The following is a 26,990-nucleotide window of genomic DNA, read 5'->3' on the forward strand; positions in this document are numbered from 1 at the left end:
TGCAGAAATACAGTACATAATGTGTCAGTTTTAAATGAAATCTGTCCTAATTGTTTTCTGCTAAATGCCCTTTTATTGTGTATATTTGTAAAAAAAAAAGTTTTTAAATACATTTTTTTATCAGAATATTTGTATTGATGAGTTTATTAGACTTTTCACACGGCATCTAACCATAGCTAACGTCGTTTGCGTTCACACTAAGGAAAATAGTGCATTTTATTCCAGTTAAAAAGGTCAATAGTAACATTTTGATCAGGCGCTGTGGTTGAACTGCTATCGTGTACCTACACCAATACAGTAGGGTTGCCCCTCTTTCATGATGCTACAAGATTAGCATAATAGGTCGTTGTCTTGGCTACTTTGACCAATTTCCCCGCTGTGCGACATGTTTTTATACAGACAGCAACCGGAGCATTATACGCTAGCCGGTGGAAGGATGTTAATATAATTTGCGGTTTCTAAAACTGCGGCGATATTCGCTTAGTTGCCACTTGAGATGGCTAGCTAGCTAGCTAGCGCTGTTCGACAGCGTGATAGGTTGCCCGGGGTTCATATTCTCACCACCGCGGTGTGTCAAACTCTCATTTCAGCTTCCAAGGACAATACAAGTAGTGACTTTTAGGTTAAATCAACGATCGGTAGTGTTTTTTGTTTTTTTTAAACAGATGCTTGTATTGTGTATAATTTACATGAATGGGGTGCTACATTCAAACAAGCTACTTAGCCAACTAGCTTCTTGCTCGAACTAAAAATACACCCCTCGTCCTCTGTCCTCCTGCTAAAGTTTTTGCTTGTTCCCTTACATTTCCTACGGCGATATTATTTGGTGTTTGGCACTCTACATGGTCACTACGGTGGATGCAAGGCGACAGGAAGAGCGTGTCAGACCCCACGGTGGTAAGCCGGCTTGGGGTGACTTCACGCCGCTTCGCTGCAGCCGGGTGGTTCTGTTGTACCCATGGCCTTGTCTTTCCATCAGTAGTCCTGTAACAAGCCCCGGTTCTGCCCCGGGGCTGCAGGAGTGAGACTTCTCTAAGGTCAAGGATAAAGTCTTTTTGTTTCCACTGTCAACTGCGTGACGTTTGTGCTAAAGTGGATCATCATGACGGAGGATAACAGTGCTGATAACTTCATCAAGGTACGTTTTGAATCAAAAATATGTAATACAGTATATGTGTTGAATGCAAATATGTTTCATTTTCAATGAGATCCTCTGCAAAGGATGTATTTTAATATATATATATATATATATATATATAGATACAGTAACACCCACATACAGTCGTGGTTAAAAGTTGACATACACTTGTAAAGAACATGATGTCATGGCTGTCTTGAGTTTCCAATAATTTCAACAGCTCTTATTTTTTTGTGATAGAGTGATTGGAGCACATACTTGTTGGTCACAAAAAACATTCATAAAGTTTGGTTCTTTTATGAATTTATTATGGGTCTACTGAAAGTGTGACCAAATCTGCTGGGTCAAAAGTATACATACAGCTAGGGCTGGGCGATATGGCCTTTTATATAATAGCTCGATATTTTTGGGCCATGTCACGATACACGATATATATATCGCAATATTTTGCCTTAGCCTTGAATGAATACTTGATGCATATAATCACAGCAGTATGATGATCCTATGTCCATCCATCCATCCATCCATTTTCTACCGCTTATTCCCTTCGGGGTCGCGGGGGCGCTGGAGCCTATCTCAGCTACAATCGGGCGGAAGGCGGGGTACACCCTGGACAAGTCGCCACCTCATCGCAGGGCCAACACAGATAGACAGACAACATTCACACTCACATTCACACACTAGGGCCACCTATGTGTCTACATTAAAATATTCTTGTTCACACTGCATTAATATATGCTCATTTTAAAGATTCATGCAGAGAGGGAAATCACAACTAAGTAAATTTAGCAAAACTGTATTTATTAAACAGTTATTAAGCAGTGGCACAAACATTCATGTCATTTCAAAACAGAAAGTGCAAGATTGTCAGAGACATTTTAAAACAGGGGTGGGCAATGAATTTTTACCGGGGGCCGCATGAGCAACCCGAGCACTGCTGGAGGGCCACATCGACAATATTTCAATTAAATGTTGCTCAATATTATTTTTGATATATACCGTAAGATAAATAATAATAATAATAATAATAATAATTAATAATAATAGTAATACTTCAACATAGTGTGTGTAACAGCATTCCATGACTAATATAAATAAATTAACATTAATAATAAATGACAGTAAAATAAGCACATGTATGACTGAGGAGTCATAGTGTAACTTTGTGTGGTATTTGAGTTGTCCGACTTTTTGTGTGGCCGTAAACGCGCCAGTGGTTTAGTGGTATGCGTGTTGGTGACAGATGACAAGTTGGTTTTGGCCTGGTTTGTACGGCAGAAAATGACTAGTTTTTCGAGATAGAAGTGTTTTACTCATGTTTTTGGTGTGGTTATGTCCGAATATAAACAGTTTTGCTCAATAAAGTGATCGATATAATTCCTGTCCTCGAAGCATCTCGATAGACGTTACAATAATTGAACGGTGTTGACGAACACCGTTAGGGCCGCTTGTTGTCACTGTCACTCAAAGTTGCATTGCAAAATTACATAGAATAAATATGTTTATTTTGTTTAGAATTCAGATGGGATTTGATTTGGTGCGCGGCATATATTTGCTGTGCGCAGCGGACGCTTGAGCAGTGCGCAATTGCGCAGGCGCGCACCTTAGAGGGAACGTTGCTTGGCAGTCCATGTCTTGTAGAAAACATGCCATTCGTCATCAAGTTTTCTCTTCTTAGCGTCTCGGGTGTAAACCATGCATCACTTGTCGCTGCATGTGCACCTTCACTCGCAGGTTACACACGGACATACGCCCATAAATAATACTTTTCAAAATAAAAGCAGCACAGTTGTATTGCGCGAACGACATAGATGTTTTTTCAACCTCATTTTGTAATTTGTGATTGCAGCTGTTCACATTCACTGTCCACACGGAAGTAATACAAATATCGATTTTCAAAACAAAAGCAGCACCGTTGTATTGCACACTCGACATAGACACTTTTTAAAATGTATTTCGTAATTTATAATTGGCCTCACGCGGGCCGGACAGGGACGCACAAAGGGCTGGATGCGGGCCGCAGAATGCCCAGGTCTGTTTTAAAACAAGCTATTAGTGCACTTTTGTGCATGATGTCACTAAGATGACATATCAAAACGAAACTAAATTAAAGTGAACTTTTTGTACAGACCGCCACTACAATAGTTTAAAACAAATAAAGTGCACTTTTGTGCATGATGTCACACAAGATATTTTAATAAATGTCAAATAAAAATGAGCTGCATAATAGGAAATCAAATAGCAGCGCTGCTACTTTTTGTAACAACGCTTTTGCCGCATAATTGTTCAACATCTTCCCGCTTGAAGCCAAACCACCGCCAGACAATGCACCCTGTGCTGTTTTTCTTGGGAATTAATTCTTCCTCTATTTGTTACCAGATTGGCACCTTCTTTCTCTCGTATTACCACTCGTACCTCACCGTTAGCATCACAGCTAATGTTGCCCATGTAGCTACCTCTCTGCTCAGGGAGGGCGTGTGACGTCGCACGCGTGAAGTATGTAAGAAGGTGCACTTGTTTATGTCTCTGTGAGAAGGAGCGACAAGAAAGAGTGGGAAACGCATGCAGCTAAAAGCAACTGCGTGAGAACATATACTCGAATATCACGATATAGTCATTTTCTATATCGCACAGAGACAAACCCGCGATATATCGAGTATATCGATATATCGCCCAGCCCTACATACAGCAATGTTAATATTTGGTTACATGTCCCTTGGCAACTTTCACTACAATAAGGCACTTTTGGTAGCCATCCACAAGCTTCTGGCAAGCTTCTGGTTGAATTTCTGACCACTCCTCTTGACAAAAGTGGTGCAGTTCAGCTAAATGTGTTGGTTTCTTTTTGTTTCTTCAGCATTGTCCACACATTTAAGTCAGGACTTTGGGAAGGCCATTCTAAAACCTTAATTCTAGACTGATTTAGCCATTTTTGTACCACTTTTGATGTGTGTTTGGGGTCATTGTCCTGTTGGAACACCCAACTGCACCCAAGACACAACTTCCGGGCTGATGATTTTAGGTTGTCCTGAAGAATTTAGAGGTAATCCTCCTTTTTCATTATCCCATTTACTCTCTGTAAAGCACCAGTTCCATTGGCAACAAAACAGGCCCAGAGCATAAAACTACCAACACCATGCTTGACGGTAGCAATGGTGTTCCTGGGATTAAAGGCCTCACCTTTTCTCCTCCAAAAATATTGCTGGGTATTGTGGCCAAAAGGCTCAATTTGTGTTTCATCTGCCATCACATGGACAAAGATAAGACCTTCTGGAGGAAAGTTCTGTGGTCAGCTACCAAAAGCGCATTATTGCAGTGAAACTTGCCAAAGGACATGTAACCAAATATTAACATTGCTGTATGTATACTTTTGACCCAGCAGATTTGGTCACCTTTTCAGTAGACCCATAATAAATTCATACAAGAACCAAACTTCATGAATGTTTTTTGTGACCAACAAATATGTGCTCCAATCACTCTATCACAAAAAAATAACAGTTGTAGAAATTATTGGAAACTCAAGAAAGCCATGACATTATGTTCTTTACAAGTGTATGTAAACTTTTGACCACGACTGTACATACTATATATTTAGTTAGTATTGTATGTATTAATTGTGTGCTTTTACCAGGTACACTGCTACTGCTCTGTTTATAGCCTGCTCCATGTAGAGCAGGGGTGTCAAAGTCAAATGGACGGAGGGCCAAATAAAAAATTTAGCTACAAGCCGAGGGCCGGACTGTTCGAATGTTCATTGAAACATTTTTAAATGACGCATATAGTCTAGTGAACCTAATTGAACCTACTGAAAACCTAACAAATATATTCCAATATGATCAGATAAATAAAGCAATATTTTCTTATGGCTCTGTCAGTAATCTTTAATTTTCAACAGACACAAAAGACAAATTTCCTTTATATAAAAATCCCCATAACATGAACATTAAATGAAAGAAACCGGTATTCAAGGCACCATCAGTAGCCTATATTTTCTATTTTAGCAAAAGTGGGCTAAATTTACTTCAAAGAAAAAAACAATAATAGCAATTTTCTATCATCCACTCAACTGAAATATTTTTAAAATATAATTAAATTGAAATACAATAAAATAAAGTGCAAAAATCTATAAATCAAAAACAACACTTTGTTTAAGGAGAAGTAACATGCAGTGAAAACAAATATTAAACTTTAACTTTTAAACTTGAATTGAGTAAAAACTCTAAATATGTGATTGCACAGTAATGTTCACATTAAACCCCCCTCCTCCCTCCGTGGGAGGGAGGCGAGTTGGGTGCCCGAAACCCCCCGCTGGTTTCGGCCCGCCCCTTGGCGCGCGTGGCACGGCGGGCTCCGCGACCCGACGGCTGGCCCTCGTGGCTTGACGGCGGGCGCGTCCCGACGGGCCGCGCGTAGGGGTCAAACGCAGAAGTCTCAGGGCCTCGTGGTGAGGGGGTGGCCTGCGGGTTTCGGCCCGCTTGACCCCCCCGCTCCGCTTGGCGCGCGCGGCACATGACGGGTTCCGCCACCGACGCTCGGGCTGCAGCCCGACGGTGGTGCGGGCCCGGCGGTGACGCGCGGTTTGGGGAAACAAAGCAGAAGTCTCAGGGCCTCGGGGCCGGGTTTCGGCCCGCCCCCTTGGCGCGCGTGGCACGGCGGGCTCCGCGACTGACGGCCGGGCTGCAGCCCTTCGGCCGGCAGGCGCGTCCCGGCGGGCCGCTCGCCCCCTTTCGGAACCTTGGACCGGCATCCGCTTGGTGCGTGTAAAAGATCTGCGGTCTAAAAAAAAAAAAAAAAGAAAAAAAAATCTGCGGTCTGCGGGCCGGTTCTAATAATAAATCAAGATCATCCCAAGGGCCGTAAAAAACCTTCTCGCGGGCCGGATATGGCCCGCGGGCCTTGACTCTGACATATGTGATGTAGAGTATGCACTTGCTGTTGATATTCTGGGCTTAATCGTGTGTGTTAGTCCCAATCTATGTCCATAATAAAGGCTCATTATATTTATTTATATTTTGATTGACATTTTCAATATGTAGAGTATGAGTAATTGTGCTCTTTTGTGGGTGTAGTTTGCAATGGTGTAGAACTGCAGAAGGCCACTGCATCATACTGACAGCTGCGTCTAATGATTTGGTTACCTTATTCGGCTGCAAGGGAGAGACATAGTACTCTGTAACACGCTAATGCAGTGTATTAATAAAAGAATGAAGGTAGTAATAATACAAGTCTTTTACTGGAGTTTAAGATTTGTGCCTGTATGTATAAAAGCACCTACAGGTAGCACTGACTGGGGCGGTATAGCTCGGTTGGTAGAGTGGCCGTGCCAGCAACTTGAGGGTTGCAGGTTCAATTCCCGCTTCCGCCATCCTAGTCACTGCCGTTGTGTCCTTGGGCAAGACACTTTACCCACCTGCTCCCAGTGCCACCCACACTGATTTAAATGTAACTTAGATATTGGGTTTCACAATGTAAAGCGCTTTGAGTCACTTGAGAAAAAGCGCTATATAAATGTAATTCACTTCACTTCACTTCACTTGCTTATTAATACACAATACATGTAATCTGTATTTTCTAAACACTCAGCATTGTTTTTGCTTTTCGTATTTTTTCTCACCTTTTGTCTTTCCCACAACGTCCAAAAAATGACATCCATATGCCTTATTGCCAGTTATGCAAATTACACTTAGGAGACATACTGTAGTGCTGAAAGTAAAATGGGCTGTTTGCATCTTGCTGAAAGTTCAACTTTTCAAACCAAAAAGTATGCTTATGTTACTGTTAGTGGTTTAACAGAACATGCACTAAACAAAAATATAAACGCAACACTTTTGTTTTTGCTCCCATCTTTCATGAGTTTAACAGACTCAAAGATCTACAACTTTTACTACATACACAAAATACCGTAATTTCCGGACTATAAGCCGCTACTTTTTCCCCTCGTTCTGGTCCCTGCGGCTTATACAAGGGTGCGGCTTATATACGGCCTGTTCTTCTCCGACACCGACGAAGAGGATTTCGGTGGTTTTAGTACACAGGAGGAAGACGATGACACAATGATTAAAGACTGACTTTTCATATACCGGTAGGCTGGTTATTTTGATAACGTACAGGCGAGCACTTTGTATTACTTTGCACCGTTGTATTATTTGTACTCTGCACGAATGCTGTTCGCCATGTCAAAGATGTGAAAGTTTGATTGAATGATTGAAAGATTTATTGTTAATAAATAACAAACAGTCATCTCTGTCCCGACAATCCCCTCCGTGGTAGCAGGAACCCCTATATACTACGCTAATTACACATCAAAACCCTGCGGCTTATAGTCGGGTGCGGCTTATATATGGAGCAATCTGTATTTTCCCCTAAATTTAGCTGGTGCGGCTTATAGTCAGGTGCGGCTTATAGTCCGGAAATTACGGTACCTATTCCTCTCAAATATTGTTCACAAATCTGTCTAAATCTGTGTTAGTGAGCATTTCTTCTTTGCCAATATAATTCATCCCACCTCACAGGTGTGGCATATCAATATGCATATTAAACAGCATGATTATTGCACAGGTGTGCTTTAGGCTGCCCACAATAAAAGGCCACTCTGAAATGTGCAGTTTTATCACAAAGCACAATGCCACAGATGTTGCAAGTTTTGAGGGAGCGCGTAGTTTGCATGCTGACTGCAGTAATGTCCACCAGAGCTGTTGCCTGTGAATTGAATGTACATTTCTCTACCATAAACCGTCTCCAAAGGTGTTTCAAATAATTTGACAGTACATCCAACCAGCCTCATAACTGCAGACCACGTGTAACCACACCAGTCCAGGACCTCCACATTCACAGACCAGCCACCTGGACAGCTGCTGCAACAATTGGTTTGCATAACCAAATAATTTCTGCACAAACCGTGAGAAACCATCTCTGATGCATGCTCCTCGTCCTCATCGGAATCCTGACCTGACTGCAGTGCGTCATCCTAACTGACTTGAGTGGGCAAATGCTCAGATTCGATGGTGTCTGACACGTTGGAGAGGTGTTCCCTTCATTGACTAATCCCGGTTTTCACTGTTCAGGGCATATGGTGTGTGTGGTGTGGTGTGGAAGAGCAGTCTGCTGATCTCAACGTTGTGAATCGAGTAGCTGATGGTGGGGTTAGGGTTCTAGTATGGGCGTATGTTATGGACAACAAACACAAGTGCACTTTATTGATGGCATTTTGAATGCACAGAGATACCGTGACGAGATCCTGTGGCCCATTGTTGTGCAATTCACCCGAGCCCATAACCTCATGTTGCAACATATCAAAGCACGGTCCCATGTTGCAAGGATCTGTCCACAATTCCTAAAAGCTGAAAACATCCCAGTTCTTACATGGCCAGCTTACTCATTGGACATGTCAGCCATTGAGTATGTTTGGGATGCTGCGGATCGACGTATACGACCGTGTGTTCCAGTTCCTGCCAATATTCAGCAACTTCGCACTGCCATTGAGGAGTGGACCAACATTCCACAGGCCACAATCTACAACCTGATAAACTCTATACGAAGGAGATGTGTTGCACTGCGTGAGGCATGTTGTGGTCAGGGGTGGTTACACCAGATACTGACTGCTTTTGTGAGCCCCCCAGATCCCCAATAAAGCAAAATTGCACATTACAGAGTGGCCTTCTAAGGCACATCTGTGCAATATAATCATGCTGTTTAATCAGCATCTTGGTATGCCACATCACTTGGGGTGGGATGGATTATCTTGACAAAGAAGAAATGCTTACTAACACAGTTTTAGACAGATTTGTGAACAATATCTGAGAGGAATTGGTCTTTTGTGTATATAGTAAAAGTTTTAGATCTTTGTGTTCAACTCATGAAAAATGGGAGCAAAAACAAAAGTGTTGCGTTTGTATTTTTGTTCAGTATATATGTTTTCAAAATGTCTATATTTACAGTTACTAATTATATTCAATATAATTTAGTGTGGCATTTAGTTTGGCGTTGTTGCAGGGAGCGCATGGACATACACAAAAAGGGTCCCAGAAAAGCAACTAACATCTATCCAATTTACAGTAATATTGTTGTTATGATAGGCCAGAGCTAGTCATCTATGTTATTTCATGTTCTCCACTATTATCATTATTTTGTACATTACTGAGAGTCTGCTGTTTTTAAGAACCTGCTGCAAAAAAGCTAGTTAATGATCATTCAATCAATCAATCAATGTTTATTTATATAGCCCTAAATCACAAGTGTCTCAAAGGGCTGTTGCATGACAACGCTCTACTGTTTTTAGAAAACTGCTACAAAAATGCTAGTCTTTTCCAAGTTTTTGAACTGGAACTCAGGGGCCGTTCTGATGTCATTCCCGGGCTGCCAGGTCACCAGTTAAATAGACCTGTGATAAGCTATACATTTAATGATAGCCAATGTTAGCAAAATGTTGACAAATCACTATCAATAGGTGACAACGAACAAAGCTTGTGCATAGGGCGTAGTTTACATGCTAAAAGCCAAAAAAGGGTGGGATATAGTCCTTACAACAAATTGGAAAGTTAGCACTTTCTAGGCAGCCATGTGACGGTCACAAACAGCCCCTTTAACTAATAAGCGAGGTACATACTGCAATTTTTGCACTTCTGCTGTGCACACTGTTACTTGTTTTTTAGCAAGTCTTGCGTATACAGCCCAAAATGTGTTTTTTGTAACCACAAAATGTCATAACATGTAACGTCATAAACTGAGGACCATCTGTATTTATTTCCTATTAGAAACATAGCTACGAAAAAAACTTACGTATGTATATTAATGTGTATCATGTTTGGTTTTAGTCTTTGCATTCTCTCATATGCTATTAGCTCCATAGCACAATCAAACCAACAATTCTCCTTGCTCACATTTCATTACACCCTGGCTTTGCGATTCCTTCCCAACCAGCTACTTTCCAAGTGTCACTAGCCTGGTATCTAAGTCAGCAGTCTCTTAGGTACCCAGGCCTCTTGCTTTCACAACTAGGTCAAAATGTGCTTAATGGTGGGTTGACTGCCCCTTAGAACTGGAATACATACATAGTGTCCACTTGAGCCATCAGCATAGACAATTTATTGTAGAATAGAAAGGAGGTGACAAAGCCGTGGCACAACTTGCTTAGCAACCATAAGTGATTGAATAAAGTCTGGTCAAATCTAACACAAATGTGAAAGATTAAATTCTCTGTCTTAAAATTATGTGACTGTATTTGGCTAATACCCATATCATCAATGCAGGAGACATCCATTCTAGATGAATACAGCATAAATTGGACACAAAAACTGGGAGCTGGCATCAGTGGCCCTGTGAGGTGAGTGTGACTGGTGTTAGCTTTTTTATCCATCCATCCATCCATTTTCTACCGCTTAATCCCTTTTTTGTCTTTATACTCTTCTCTAGCACTAAGGTATAAATATTATATTATACTATTAGTGCTGTCAAATGATTACCTTTTAAAATCAGATTGTTCATACTTTTGAATTTGGATTAATCATGATTAATCACAGGTTATAATTTGCTTTCATAGTTTGAATTAACTTAAAGTAAGACACCAATATTTGGACACAGATGCAATTTTATTGATGGAATGTCATCCAGGAACATTTTTTTTTAAATGTCTAACTTGAATGTATGTCATTTGCTCAAAACCGAGTAACAGTTTTATATAAAGTCCAGTCTGGGTGCATTTTGAAGTGAAATATGCCAGTGAGCACACCAGTCAGTGTCTCCTCACTAATTTTTGCACAGACCTATGCATTAACCTGGGGGCCTCATCGAATTGAAATTGCGTGGCGTTCCTACTTAAAACAGACGTACGTTCGAATACAGAAAACTACATACGCTAGCAAAACTTCAGATGTATTAAAATGTGCGCTCTCACAAAGTCAATTCCCATTTATTTTTTCCATGGTAATCAACTTAAAATTGGTCCCAGATGTTTGTATGGCTTGGCACGCCCAGGCCAATACCCTTTATAAATATGCAAATCATATCAAAAGTAACCATGTGCTTGAGCCTGGCACGGTCTGACCAATCACAAGTCAGTAGGAGGCACATCAACCAAACAATAAATCAAACTTTATTTGTATAGCACTTTTCATACATATGAATGCAGCACAAAGTGCTTTACATTTAAAAACATTTAAAAAAAACAACAGAACAGTACTGGACCGTTTTCATTGCATAATCGCAAGTTCAAACAGTCCAACCCCCCCCCCCCTTTTTTTTTCTCTCTCTCTCTCTCTCTCTCTCTCTACCACACACATGCACACATAATAAAATTCCTGTAAAAACATATGTGGCTTTCTCATATCTTTCTCATGTTTTGATTGAACTGCAGAGCAAAAACAAAAAAGTAATGGTCGTGTCAGGAAGAAAGTGAAGAAGAAGATAGACGTGCGTGTGCAAAACTGACTCGGGCAAATTAGTGTTGCACCCGGTTTGAGAAGATAGTCGCTACGATACGTAAAACTTTAGATGAGAAGGGTGACTCTGATTACCCCTCAATATAAATTTAATTTGTGCAATTTATAAAAATATATGTTTATACATCCTGCTCACATAAGACAGATTATAATTTTATCTTAATATGATGTTATATGGATAGGCTCTAGCCTCCTGTTGGGTTCATATGTCTCTAATAAGCACATTAATCAGTCTGTGGATTAAAAGTTGGCACTTATTTGTGTGTTACAGTACCCAGCATCACCTCTGTGTAGTAAATTATCCACAGCCTGTAGAAATGTACGTACGTCAGCCATGAATTTGGCTTATGCAAATTTCCATGTCAGTTTTGATAAATCTCCTCTTTGCCTTGAAAGACGGCGTACACTAGGTTTTTGTGCAGAAGCAAGCTTCTTACATGAGGGCACAGATCACTAACCGTATAACAACCATCCATGGTTAAGTAAAGAAGCATGTACAGTCAAAGTGAATTGTGTGGTTAATCGGTGTATACACGTGATTCTTAAAGTATAATTAGGTTAGTTCAAAACAAGCCTCCAAACGCATTACTCACAGTGTATAGATCCTGTAGTTGAGTAAAATAAACTTTTGTAGTCCTTTTTATGATTTAGTATTTTATTTTATGTTCTTCATTAAAGGTCTGCTTCCTCCACAGTAAAGATTTAATGAACAATTGAAAAAACCAAAGCTTTTTATCCTTGCATGTACAGACGTGTACTTTTATTGTAAGTAAGAAACTGTCATTCCGTTAAATGGTCGGTTTTGGCCACAGGATGCAAGAAACTCAACTCATCTGCGTGACATATTGACATACTCATGAAGTCGATGATTCAGACTGCACTGTCTCCGGTTTGATCACCACTTAGTCACTCCGTCTCTCGGCTCTTTGTTTGGGAAGTTGGCCGTGTGATTCATAAGAACTTGAGCATTAGAGGTCTCCTGCACTTTTCTGATTAATTCCTAATAGAACATTCATGTTGCTCAACAAGCCCCTCCATCTGTGCAGAGCTCTGTGATTCACTGCTCCCTCGCAGTTGGTGAACTTTGGCCAAGGCAGAATGTTCTCTTGCTGTAATGCTTCGCAAGCAAATGTACTGTATTCTTAGAAGCCTTTCAAGGCTCAGTGGTTGTTGTTTAAGGTTGATATTTAGTTCCCCGTGGCTTAGATAAGGAGGACTGGACATTTTTGGAAACTTTAATAAATTATCTAACAGTACTACGTGCCAATGTTGCAATAGTGTATCTGCGATATAGTGTCATTTTATGAGACTTACATGTCCAAGATGCTTCACTTACCGATACCTAACTAATGCTGACACTATACGGTGTTTGTATTTTGTCTCTGAAAGTTATCATGCATGTAATAAAGACAAGTAAAAAAGAAAATAAATAATGCAATTGCTTCTTATTTGAACTGTTGAATGATGATAGTCTGCAAACCTCGCTGGAGGGTGAGGTGAGGAGGACGTGTCCGCCGTTATGCTAACGACACCGCAGCATGCCTCCTTGAGTATATGGCCTCTGTTTGTGATGCAGCTCATTACATAAAAATAAATTGTCATTTAAAAACTAAATTGCATGTTTTTGTAATTCAAGATCCCGATGGAGCATCAAGTTGATAGCATTCTGCACCCTGTTGAAGTTATTGTACTTACTTTGTTATGCCTCAGATGAGGCGAACATAACTTGAGATGACAGCACTTTTTTCCTTTTGTATTTTGTCCTTATTAAGGGTTTGTGTGAAAAAATCATCTCAGGAACGCTTAGCCCTGAAGATCCTCATTGATCGTCCAAAAGCCAGGAATGAGGTTTGAAAAAATCACAACTATCTGTTGGATCAATGCCTTTTGTGTACTGTCATGGGCTTTATTTCTGTGCTTTGTTGCCCCTTTTGCTTTTTGTTATTCTTCTTTTTTATTTGTTCTGTAGTTTCACACTTGTGCTTTTTTAGTTTTGAGCATTGCTGAACACTACACTGTGAAGTTGCCCCCCCCCTTGTCATTGCAAATATTAAAATAACACTGCCATTTGTTTGTGCCGTTAGTTTTTAAGTTATTCTAAAATAATTTTTTGACGAGTGATGTCATCCAGCCACTTTATCAAAATCTTTCCAAACTTGTCTAAAATGTTTGTGCTGGTTTGTGCTGTCAACAAATGTTTTAACTATTAGGGTATTAATGTTATTAACATTTTATCTCTACAAGTTTGTGCTATGTTAAAATATTAGTTAAAATATTTTATTTAACAGCACAAACATGGCACAAACGTTTTAGACAAGTTTGGAGAGATTTGGTCAAGATGAAGGGCTTAATGACATCACTCGTCAAAAAATGTTTTTCAGAATAAATAGCAGTGTTATTTTAATATTTGCAATGACAAGAAGCGCAAACGTCACACAAGTCACATCTAGGCACTCTTCTCCTGCTTCCTAACACAGTCAACATGAAAACTCTCATGAAAGAGCTTGAAGTATACATATAATAATATCTCACTTAAAAATCACAAGGCTCTGTTTTTAAACAGTATATTTTTTCAAAAGACTTAAACCTCCAGAAAATGTATCTATTGAATTGAAGTAAGAGAGAAAGCAATTCATGGAAAACAGGGTCACCAACCAATTCAGGTGGTTGTTTCGGCCAATGTTTTTATGTATTTTATAATAGCCATAAATGTGTGTATGCATGTGTGTATTTATTAAAAAAAAAAGTGAATCTGTATATGCTTACTTTATATGCATGCATGAATAATATCTATCACTATCCATCTATAGGCACATTGCAGACTCTGATACCATTTTGCAAAATGTTTTTACATTTTCTTCGTATTGTTTACGTAATTCTATTTTATATTTAGTACTGTAAAAGACAATCCCTTTTTTTGGATAGAAAAAAACTTTTAAAACAATTGTACATCGTAGCCACTGAACAGTTTGTCGACTCTGCTTTGTTGATCACCTTAATTTTTAATAATGGCATCACAACTCTGCTAAAATGTCAAACCTTTTGAGACATTTCTTTCGTGTTATTTGAGAACAAATTGGTACTTTTTTAGAGGGAAAAATATGGTCTTATATTACTTTTGAAAAAATAAACTAAATAGAATAGTGCCACCACTTGGTTGTAAAGGGGCAGGTGAAATAATGCACAACATCAGGCGCAGTGCAGGATATATCCTGTTTCTGTTGGCCATTAGCCCTGTATTGAATTTGACAAATTATCATACTTTTATCATTGTTTTTGAATTACTGATCGTACATCGTGCTGAGGATTAAATTATCATACGAAGAGGCATGCTTAGCTTTTTTTAAATTGCATTGTGTGGTACTTGGAAAACAAATGAAATTGCTCATTCCGTTTTGAAAGTAACGCTGTCCTACTAAACTAGTATGAGAACACATTAAGATTAAACTACATTCTATGAAGTACATATATTTACCACCACAAGCTTAGCAGTGTTGCAGTTCTGTTACATTGGTCTACTGTTTCTGCATGTAGGTGCGCCTCCATATGATGTGTGCCAACCACCCAAATATAGTGCGAATCTTGGACGTTTATGCCAACAGTGTTCAGTTCCCACATGAGTCCAGTCCCAGGTGAATTGGTTTGTCCATTCAATCACCCACGGCCTTTATGCACTGTATATTCATGCTGCTTTATTTTTGTTTTTTTTCCTTCAAGAGCCAGGCTTTTGATTGTCATGGAGATGATGGAGGGCGGTGAACTCTTCCATAGAATCAGTCAGCACAGGCACTTCACTGAAAAGATGGCGAGCCAGGTCACAAAGCAGGTTTGTGATGAAAGTAAATGCACACAAAACGCTTGGTATATTGGGCTTTTTCTGTCATTATTCCTCACCAGCGTAGTTTGCGAGCATGGTTTAGTACAGGGGTAGGGACCCTATGGCTCTCGAGCCAGATGGGGCTCTTTTGATGACTGCATCTGGCTCTCAGATAAATCTTAGCTGACATTGCTTAACACGATAAGTAATGAATAATTCCGCTGGTAAACACAGTGTTAAAAATAACGTTCAAAATATAAAACAGTCTCATGCATTTTAATCCATCCATCTGTTTCTACCGCACCTGTTCAAGAAGTTGCATTAATGGTAAGAAGTATTTTATTTATTATTGGTTAGCTTCAGAATAACAATGTTATTAAAAAGAATAAGATACTTATTATAGTCTAAACATTTCTTACTTAAAAATGCACGCATTTAGTTATTCAGTGTTAAAAAATATTATATGGCTCGCACGGAAATACATTTTAAAATATGAAGAAAAAGCGGTAGAAAATGTATGGATGGATGGGCTCTCTCAGCCAAAAAAGGTTCCCGACCCCTGGTTTAGTATGTTGAACATTTTTGGTGCCTGTGTTACAGAAGGTTTTGCAGTCTCTCAGTATCATTAGCGACACAATGCTTGGATTCAACAGCTTATGCCACCTTTAATCAGTAGAACACATGTTGCTTGCAGTGTTAATTTCATTGACTAATAATTTTCATCTAATTTAACGTCAAACCATTTTCCCTTGACTAAATTGAGACAACAACTACAAATAACAAATGCATGTTGACTAAGACGACGAAATTAACTGAAATTTTAGTCAACAAAAAATAAGACAAAAATGTTGACAGAAACAAATCCAAACATATTTAATTTTGTCTTGTAGGTGGGTAGGACAAATTTGGAATGTATCTAATCACACCTCTTAATCAGCGCATGAGTGAGTTACGAGACAGACCCAATCAGATGCTTTTGTTTGTAAGATAAAGAAGTTGGATTTTTCCTCGCCGAAACATTACTGTATGTACGGTATTTAAAGTCCCACATCGTAATCGCCTGGGAGAAATAGAAGAGGTCTAGGCAACACTAAATTGGCCCTAGTGTGTGAATGTGAGTGTGAATGTTGTCTGTCTATCTGTGTTGGCCCTGCGATGAGGTGGCGACTTGTCCAGGGTGTACCCCGCCTTCCGCCCGATTGTAGCTGAGATAGGCTCCAGCGCCCCTCGCGACCCCGAAGGGAATAAGCGGTACAAAATGGATGGATGGATAAAGTCGACAAAATGTACTGTGATTTTAGCTGACAAAAATGTTGTGAGATTTAGTTGACTAAAACGAAAGATTAAAACTAAATCAATTTAGATGACTAAAGTATGACTTATACTAAAAGCCATTTTTGTCAAATAGCCATGACTAAAACTAAATTAGAAACTGTTGTTTGGACACACATGTAAATAACAGCATCATTCTTTCCAGATCAGTCAAGCCTTGGAACACTGTCACTCCCTAAATATTGCACATCGGGACTTGAAGCCAGAGAACCTTCTCTTCAAGGATAACTCTCTGGTAATAAGAGGAATGTGCTCACATCATTTTCCATCTATAGTCCATGAACTAATGGCTTTTTCTCGCTGATTGCTTTGCCTTAGGATGCTCCCGTGAAGTTGTGTGACTTTGGCTTTGCCAAAATTGATCAAGGGGACCTGATGACCCCGCAGTTCACTCCTTACTACGTAGCACCTCAGGTAGGAAAAGCACTGAAAACCAATTCAACTGATACACTAAACCTGCTGTTGCTGCAGGTACTTGAGGCTCAAAGAAGACACCAGAAAGAAAAGTCTGGAATCATACCTACCTCACCCACACCTTATACTTACAACAAGGTGATACCCAAACCTTCTCTCCGCTTTAATTAACCTATAAGTCTTTAATAAACCCCTTTTTCTTTTTTTTCAGAGCTGTGACTTGTGGTCGCTAGGCGTCATCATCTATGTGATGCTATGCGGCTATCCTCCGTTCTACTCCAAGCATCACAGTCGCACCATTCCTAAGGACATGAGGAAGAAGATCATGATGGGCAGCTTTGACTTCCCTGAAGACGAGTGGAGTCAGATCTCAGAGATGGCTAAGGACATTGTGCGCAAGTAGGTTGACATATCTTTCTTTTTTTTCTATTTATGCCAACAGCGGAACTTGTAATGTCCACCTTAAAGCTGCTGTATGTCACTTTAAGGTGGATGCTTTAAGGGGGTCCACATTAAAAATCCGCCAAAATCCTGACAGCCATGAGAAAATGGCATCTTTTACTAAGTTTACTTTCTAATTGTGACAAATGTACACATTTATTTGTTGAATATGTTCCGTTGAACCACTATTAGTGGCATGTCTCAATTAGAGGTGGGAAAAATAATCGATTCTCCGATGCATCAAGATTAGAACGTGTGCGATTAATAAAATCAATGAACAAAAGTCTAAACATCGATTATTTATGTATGTTAAATAAAGTAATACAGTCAGTCCTAAAATGCGGCGTTAATGCTATTGTTCTCTAAACGTTTAGTGTGGAAGCTCTCTTCCAGTGGGTCCTCTTGACCACCAAGCATCTCCAGGCGAGCCCGTTTCATGGTTTAAAATACAGTTTTATTTTGCAATATGTCGGTGGGTTGCTTTCCAGCAAGTGTTTCTTGTCTCTCTCGCTCGCGCTCTTGCTCCATCTTCAACAACGTCTCTCCTCCTGGTTGCTGCTTATACAGAGTGACAGGTGATTAGATAACAAGGCCCAGGTGGGCCATCTACGCACCTGTCGCTGACTTCGAGGCTGATCCTGGCAACCCCCCTTCGCTGCAGGCCCGCAGGCCACGCCCCCCTCCACAGTTAGTTATGTGGTTCTAACTAACCATTGAAGAACCATTAGCTAACATTCTTTTAAGGTTATGTGTCAGCTGGGTTAGCCCGGACAAACACCGAAGAGGGAGAAGAGAAAAAGCTATGCTCGCCGCGGCGCTAAGCCAGCTTGAATGTGAAGTAGTGAAACACCAAAGAATAACTGCTTTGTACACTTCAACAGAATAATAAAAAACATGCTACAGCACAGAGTAACCATATAAGAGGAGGAAATGATCAAGCAATAAATTAGGAGAGACAATAATATCTACACAGTAAGGCAAAATGTGTGGCGGCCATAGACATGCATTAACAGAGAGACTACAAGTGTCTTTTGAGCCGCAAGTTTGTGGTGCCAAAGTGTCTATACATTTCAATAACGGCATTAATGGGCGATTAACGCAAACACTTCCTTTTTGACCCCCGAGCTGTGCTGTAGCAGGGGAATTTGGCTGCAGTTCACTTGCTACTGATGAGACACAAGCGAGCAGAAATGGACAATGGAAAGTCTACCTTATGGAAATATCAGGTTCAAAGCCATGGCAAGTTGTTCTCCCGACATGAAAGGACTATTTTTCATCGTGAGAAGAGACTACATCCCTGCAGCAAACGCCTGCTGCGCGTGTCGTTTTAGAGGTGGGTGGTGCTTCACTTCCGTGTTCAGATTAGGGTTAAGGTGCAGTGATAACATAACATAACATTTAGATTGTTACTGTGACTGATTTAGTAAGTAAGATGACATAAAAGCTCAACAGAAATGAAACACGGTCGGCAGGATGTCGAAAGGAGACTTTTTTTAATTGCAAACACTCGATCCAACATCAAAACATGTCAAGACACTTTCTCAAACCAATTACACACTTTTCCGGCTTCAAAATAAAAGCGCTATGCTATACATCCGTTTTAACTACGTTTAGGGTTTCTCCTTAATGTACAGGCTTCATATTAGCTGCCACACCTAACAAAATAAAGTAATATAATGTACTGTAGCGTCCAGAAGAAAACAAACAAAGTCTGTCGCTCTTTTTATTTTTTATGGCCAATTTTATGCTAACAACCGGCCCAATTCCAACAAGTATTTCCTCCGTACACAAACGTCTGCCTCCATGCTTCACTCCCAGACACACAACACTTGCTCATTCTCCGCCGACACGGTGTGTTCACAGATCATGGGAAAAATGACAACTACAACACACTAACATACACATTAACACCAGACATACGCACAGGGTTGTCTGGATCTGAGGCATCATGTCCGCTGTTTGGACATACTTTAATATATTCCAAAATATACCCGCGGAAAACGATCTTCACAATTTAAGATGACACTGGCAGCTTTAATGAGAGAAAGGTTACCAGCAACGCGAGTCTGCAACTCACTTTTTGTCAAGAATATGTATGGCGCAACATAATTCAAACAGAGTTTCTAAGTCACCAATAACACCAAAAATAAAAGCTCATTTTGTTGCCAGTCATTTTTATTGCAGAAAAAGTGACTAAAGGGATTGGAGAAATCTCCTAAAATATTGTGCAAATTCTTTTACGTGTTCTGGTCGAATCCTCAATTACTGAAAGATTAGCAGGCGCAATGTTACATTTGACTAATTAATAGAGAAGGTTAAAACATTGTCATGCAGCTATATTAAGGCACTCCCCTGAAAATTATCTGTCTAGGGTACACTAAGTAATGAGGAAAAATTATATCTATCTGCGATTAATCGTGATAATTTTGAGTTAACTATGAACAAAATGCAAATAATATATATGTATATATATATATGTGTGTGTGTGTGTGTGTGTGTGTGTGTGTGTGTGTGTGTGTGTGTGTGTGTGTGTGTGTGTGTGTGTGTGTGTGTGTGTGTGTGTGTGTGTGTGTGTGTGTGTGTGTGTGTGTGTGTGTGTGTGTGTGTGTGTGTGTGTGTGTGTGTGTGTGCGTGCGTGCGTGCGTGCGTGCGTGCGTGCGTGCGTGCGTGCGTGCGTGCGTGCGTGCGTGCGTGCGTGCGTGCGTGCGTGCGTGCGTGCGTGCGTGCGTGCGTGCGTGCGTGCGTGCGTGCGTGTATATATATATATATATATATATGTATATATATATAAATTTAAAAAAATCGATTCGAATTCGAATCGCGATTCTCACGTGCGATTCAGAATTTATTCTCATTTTTAAAAAAAATCGATTTATTTATTTATTTATTTTTATTTTTTTATTTTTTTTAAAATTCTAAATTAATCAATCCAACAAAACAATACACAGCAATACCATAACAATGCAATCCAATTCCAGAACCAAACCCGACCCAGCAACACTCAGAACTGCAATAAACAGAGCAATTGAGAGGAGACACAAACACGACACAGAACAAACCAAAAGTAGTGAAACAAAAATGAATATTATCAACAACAGTATCAATATTAGTTACAATTTCAACATAGCAGTGATTAAAAATCCCTCACTGACATCATCATTAGACATTTATAAAAATAAAAATAAAAAAAGAACAATAGTGTCACAGTGGCTTACTCTTGCATCGCATCTCATGAGCTTGACAACACACTGTGTCCAATATTTTCACAAAGATAAAATAAGTCATATTTTTGGTTCATTTAATAGTTAAAACAAATTTACATTATTGCAATCAGTTGATAAAACATTGTCCTTTACAATTATAAAATCTTTTTACAAAAATCTACTACTCTGCTTGCATGTCAGCAGACTGGGGTAGATCCTGCTGAAATCCTATGTATTGAATGAATAGAGAATCGTTTTGAATCGGGAAAAAAAATCGTTTTTGAATCGAGAATCGTGTTGAATTGAAAAAAAATCGATTTTGAATTGAATCCTGACCCCAAGAATCGATATTGAATTGAATATGTTGCAGTATTTTAAGCCTTATCGCCCATCCCTAAGGCTTATCATAGCTCAGGGTCTCAATAACTGCCATTACAAATAGTTAACACATTTAGTCACTAATTAGAAAGTGAATTCTTAAGTGAATGCTTTGTGCGGCCCAGCCTTACCCTGACTCTACCTTCAGCTGCCCCCTGATAAATTGAGTTTAAGACCCCTGCTTTAGATTTTCCACTATATTTATTACAGTGGGTCTTCACCATGTGAAGTCTTCACCATCAGTCCAAACCCCGAGTCTTTAAAGATGGCGTATCTAATTCCTGTGAGTCTTTACTATAAGCTGAGTTGACATTCATTCTTCTTCACTCCCTTTTTTTTTATCTGTGCCCTCCAGGCTGCTAAAGGTGAAGCCAGAGGAGAGGCTGACCATTGAGGGAGTCTTGTATCATCCGTGGCTCAACTGCACTGAAGCCCTTGATAACGTGCTGCCCTCCTCACAGATGATGATGGACAAGGTGGGCGAGGACATTTGCAGGGCGCAGAATCTGTCAATTATCTGCCATGAATGTGAATATTACAGCTAAGGCTTCTTTTTATGGATTTATTTTCTTTCAGGCAGTGGTGGCAGGCATCCAGCAGGCCCATGCTGAGCAGCTGGCCAACATGAGGATTCAGGATCTGAACGTCAGCCTGAAACCGCTCAACTCTGTCAACAACCCAATTCTCAGGAAGCGGAAACTGCTTGGGTGGGGATTTAACTTTACAGTGTGGACGTTTGGAAGAGTGCTTACACTGTGTTTTGTCGTCTTTGATCCAGCCCTAAGCCCAGTGACTGTTTCTCCATTCACGACCCAGAGAACGGAGGCGACGACTCCAACGTAGCGCTGGAAAAACTACGAGACGTCATTGCACAGTGCATCCTTCCACAGGCCGGTCAGTCAAAACACAGAAAGGGATCAAATACGTGATACTTTCATTAGTCACTCTGTGGTGTGTCTCTTTAGGCGAAAACGAGGACGAGAAATTGAATGTTGTGATGTTTGAAGCCTGGAGGTTCAACAGGGACTGTAAAATGCTGCGAGACGGCCTGCATGGTCTAAGCTGGGATGGTCAGTGTTCACTTCTTGTTTGGTGGATGACTCCTCTCTCTCTCCCCTCTCCCCTAATCCTAATCCTAATATCCCCTAAAATATTCAAATGTGTAAATTGAACCAAGAAGCTGTGCTCACTTAGTCCAGAGTGCTGGTTCTATACTTAGAAGAATACAGGATGGAGATGTTTTTACAGTGTGTTCAAGGACCGCTGAACAGAGTAGGAGGCCACAACGCCCCCCAGAAATAATAACAATGGATGTTATTTGTTACATACTTTTCATTTAAATGAATCCTAAGGTGCTACAGTACAACCCAATATTCAAAACAATAAAAGCTTAGCAATTAAAACAGATAAACTACTAATACTAAAACACTATCAGTGAAGCAAAAGAAACAGAAAACATGCATAATAGTGGGTTTTCTAACAGTGGGTCTATTTCTTAGTTATTAAAAAAAAAAAAAGATTAGAAGATTTTAGTGCGTATATGAGTACTTTTTGAGCACATTCAACAACACCACAATAATAACAACCATCATATAAAATGTGCATATCTTTACATCACCACTCTCCAGCATAATGATAAATTCCATAAGTGCAAAAGCAAAGCGTTAAATCGGTTGTTTCAGAAATGGAAAGAGAGATAAAGAAGAACATAGCTGTTTGACCACATGGTCATTTATTAACAAGCATGTTGCACAACACAAGCAGTGAGACCAATATAATAGCAGTAAAGGCTGACATTTCTCACATCACATAACTTGCGTAAGCAATGCTGTTTTGCCCCACCCCCTGCGGACACTTCCGTAGACCCTGATGTGCAGCTCCCAAAAATATGAGCTGTGATTTGTCAGCTTTTGCTGAGGAGGGTCGCTGAGCACAGGAAAGCAGATCTTGTGCTTGAAATGCACAAATGATTGTATGAGATAAAACATCAGTAATTCAACATTTGCATGCAAACTGATATTTTGTACTTAAAATCTCGGTAAAATAAATAATTACTGAATGTGTAGCTTTTTTTAGCTTGTTGTGTTGTTGTTGCGTCCATAAAAAGTCACACAAAGTACGACAATCTTTTTAACTTTTATTGTCAATCTTGTGCTAACAGGTTCAATCCCGACACATATTCGTCATCTTTTTCTGTCACAGACCGCTTCCTCATTCTCCGTCAATCACCTTTCAGGCACGGTATGTTCAAGAACATGGGAACTCTGAACATCAATAACACATGAACATAAACATCAACACCAGCAGGTCGTTACAATAGTTTAACAGTTTTGTTCATTTACAATTACAGTACATAGTTCTCTCTTGTCCCATGTCCTCAATGGCCGAATAGAGTGACAAATTCCCCCATCCTCGTTCAGGGGTTTCACAGTCCACCTTCTCGTACATCTTGTCCTCTGGTTAATAAGTAAAACTTGCATTAACAGTAAAGTGATGTTTCTGAATTAATAGTTCCAGTGCCAACAAAGATGTCAATGTTGCGGTTGTCATTGCTCACTCTTTACAAGAATGTAAATATCTAGTCGACGACAGCTTTGGCTCCTCCTTCAGGATACACAGTTTTGGAAGAGAATCCCAAGTCACTCGCCAGGCCCCGCGGAAGAGCTACAAAACGAATCAAGACGCCATCGAGAGCATATTTCATCTTTAAGGAGCAAACTGCTTAGTCAGCATAAATAGTGCTGATATGTTCATAGTAAATGACAGTTCAACAAGTGTAACGCGTTTATGAACAGTTTAGCGCAACCAACATTTTAAAGTGCTTGCAGAGGTAAATAAATCTGCATGATACTTTAAATGCAGCCACTGCCATCTGGTGGCATCATTAAATAGCACATCAGGAGGTTGCCTACAGCGGGGGTGTCAAAGTCATTTTAGCTCAGGGGCCACGTGGAGGAAAATCTATTCCCAAGTGAGCCGGAATGGTAAAATCATGGCATGATAACTTCAAAATAAGGACAACCCCAGGTTGTTTTCTTTGTTTTAATTTGGCCAAAAATAGAACGAGCACATTCTGAAAATGTACAAATCACAAAGAATCCTCTGGACAAAACACTTCGAGTTTGTTGAAAATTCTGAGGAAATTGGTGCAGCTTCGAAAACACAATGAGCTTAGACTTGGTCTCAGTGTATCTACAAAGCCAGGATTACATTTTAAGTCACAGTCTTTCTGGGATTGGACAAAAAAACACGCATCTTCTAAGTATGTCCACGTATAAATCCAGTGCTGACTCAACAAACCGTAAGAAACAGAGGTAAAAACTATTCAAAAGGGTTGAGTTCACTTTTCTCGTGTTTGACAGAGACATTTTGGGGCAACGAGGGTGCCAAATGACCATGTGTTCGAAGCAGAAGACAAAAAACGGCAGGTTTTAAGTTTCATGTGGGTCGAGGAGGAAGAGGAGCCACAGTCACCCTTTACTGTGTACCTCTTGCTTGGCACCGGTATAAACCGTTTGCTTGCCTAACAGAATTGCTACGGTGACATCCAGTGGACACATTTAGAACAGCAGTTTCTTTCGTTAATAAAAAAAAAGCAGCTAATTTTAATACTTGGCAAACTCATCACGCGGGCCGAAAAAAACCTGTGGGCGGGCCTGATCCGGCCCCCAGGGCCGTAGGTTGGACACCCCTGACCTACAGCAGCAACTGTTGCTAAAGCCTGTTTTTAGAGACCTTTGTGGATATTTGCTTTTGTAAACCATGCACTGGTTATTTGTAGAGATGTCCGATAATGGCTTTTTTGCCGATATTCCGATATTTTCCAACTCTTAATTACCGATTCCGATATCGACCGATACCGATATATACAGTCGTGGAATTAACACATTATTATGCCTAATTTTGTTGTGATGCCCCGCTGGATGCATTAAACAATGTAACTTTACCATGAATTGATTAATGTGGACCCCGACTTAAACAAGTGGAAAAACGTAGTCGGGTGTTACCCTTTAGTGGTCAATTGTACGGAATATGTACTGTACTGTGCAATCTACTAATACAAGTTTCAATCAATCAATCAAAAACAAGGTTTTCCAAAATAAGAGAACAACTTCAACTCCAGTTATGGAAAAACGTGCCAACATGGCACTGCCCTATTTATTATTGAAGTCACAAAGTGCATTCTTTTTTTTAACATGCCTCAAAACAGCAGCTTGGAATTTGGGACATGCTCTCCCTGAGATAATCCTGATACCCACTAAAACTATGGGAAATACTATACTTTGACTTTCACAAAGTGCATTATTTTTGTTTTTTTTTTAAACATGCCTCAGAACAACAGCTACAAAAACAATGAAGGCACACAGCTTCAGTCCAGAGTATACTAGAGCATACTTGCCAACCTTGAGACCTCCGAATTCGGGAGATATGGGGGATGGCGGGGTTGAGGTGGGCGGGGTTTGGTGGTAGCTGGGGGTGTATATTGTAGCGTCCCGGAAGAGTTAGTGCTGCAAGGGGTTCTGGGTATTTGTTCTGTTGCGTTTATGTTGTGTTACGGTGCGGATGTTCTCCCGAAATGTGTATGTCATTCTTGTTTGGTGTGGGTTCACAGTGTGCCGCATATTTGTAACAGTGTTAAAGTTGTTTATACGGCTACCCTCAGTGTGACCTGTATGGCTGTTGATCAAGTATTCCTTGCATTCACTTATGTGTGTGTAAAAGCCGCATATATTATGTGACTGGGCCGGCACGCTGTTTGTATGGAGGAAAAGCGGATGTGACGACAGGTTGTAGAGCAGGGGTGTCCAAACTTTTTCCACTGAGAGCCGCACACTGAAACATCAAAGCAAGCCGGAGCCATTTTGATATTTTTTATTTTAAAAAACAATACAATAGATGTATAAAAAAATATACATTTAGGCCTCCACTCAGGCTTGATCCTGGGGACCCCAAAGGGTTTAGGTAAAAATATATATAAAAAATGTGTCATTATTTAGTATTATTATTATTATTATTATTCAAGGTCTAAATCTCCAGATCAACATTAGGTCTATCTGTCAATATAAAGTGTTTTTTCAAGATTTAAGTTGTATGCTGTTTTTGTCAAAGAAAACCCAGTTTTTTTATGGAAAAAACACAAAATATGCAATATTTTCTCCCAATAACATTTTAAAGTGGAATATTTGAGATTATATAAAAATTGGAGTTCATAGCATAACTCATAACAACATTAATTCATTATTATTTTTGAGCAACTTAAATAGACACTTTAAAAAAAAAATCCCACTAAAATTATTGGGGATCCAAAAGGGTCCTGCTCAGTAAAGTATTAAAAAATAAATCATACATTTTTTTTTACTTTTAACACAATAGTCTTAAGATCAACTTCAGATCTATCCGTCAATTACAACTTTTATTGTTGTTTATGTTTTTTGTTTGTTCGTTTTAGGACCTTCTTTAAACAAAACAGCTTAGTTTTTTATATGGCAGACACAAAACATTTTCCCCAAAAAATATTCCAAAGTGGAATATTTAATGTGATGTAATTGGAGCTTTGAATAGGTCAATAATTCATAATGACATTGATTTTGATTCATTATTATTTTTTAAAGAAAGAAACAGCCTGCATGGCAGCTTTGTGTTATTAGAGTAAACATTGCAACATGTTCTTGTTACATTTCACCTGTTTGCTCTTTTATACCACTTTTTATGTTTTTTATTTTTTTAAACGTATTTTTAGAATGTGCGGGGCCGTTAAAAAATTACCTGCGGGCCACAAATGCCCCCGGGCCGCACTTTGGACACCCCTGTTGTATCGGACTCCAAAGGCA

General features: G+C 39.7%; 1 protein-coding gene across 2 annotated transcripts in view; it reads left to right on the forward strand.

The window, feature by feature from the left end:
* The first annotated feature begins 267 nt into the window (after positions 1–267).
* mapkapk5 (MAPK activated protein kinase 5) overlaps positions 268–26,990 on the forward strand; it is a 29,031-nt gene continuing 2,308 nt past the window's right edge. The window contains exons 1-14 of one of the 2 annotated variants that reach the window (XM_062025570.1): positions 268–897; positions 980–1,138; positions 10,387–10,460; positions 13,347–13,422; positions 15,109–15,206; positions 15,292–15,400; positions 16,869–16,958; positions 17,042–17,137; positions 17,195–17,275; positions 17,349–17,536; positions 21,515–21,635; positions 21,736–21,866; positions 21,938–22,053; positions 22,125–22,229. In XM_062025570.1, coding sequence (XP_061881554.1) covers positions 1,103–1,138; positions 10,387–10,460; positions 13,347–13,422; positions 15,109–15,206; positions 15,292–15,400; positions 16,869–16,958; positions 17,042–17,137; positions 17,195–17,275; positions 17,349–17,536; positions 21,515–21,635; positions 21,736–21,866; positions 21,938–22,053; positions 22,125–22,229 — 1,321 coding nt within the window. In that variant the 5' untranslated portion in view covers positions 268–897; positions 980–1,102. Of the gene's footprint in view, positions 1,139–10,386; positions 10,461–13,346; positions 13,423–15,108; positions 15,207–15,291; positions 15,401–16,868; positions 16,959–17,041; positions 17,138–17,194; positions 17,276–17,348; positions 17,537–21,514; positions 21,636–21,735; positions 21,867–21,937; positions 22,054–22,124; positions 22,230–26,990 lie in introns of both variants that reach the window. The other variant, XM_062025569.1, reaches the window with a different exon arrangement.

Source organism: Entelurus aequoreus, linkage group LG17, assembly GCF_033978785.1.
Source record: "Entelurus aequoreus isolate RoL-2023_Sb linkage group LG17, RoL_Eaeq_v1.1, whole genome shotgun sequence".
NCBI lineage: Eukaryota > Metazoa > Chordata > Actinopteri > Syngnathiformes > Syngnathidae > Entelurus > Entelurus aequoreus.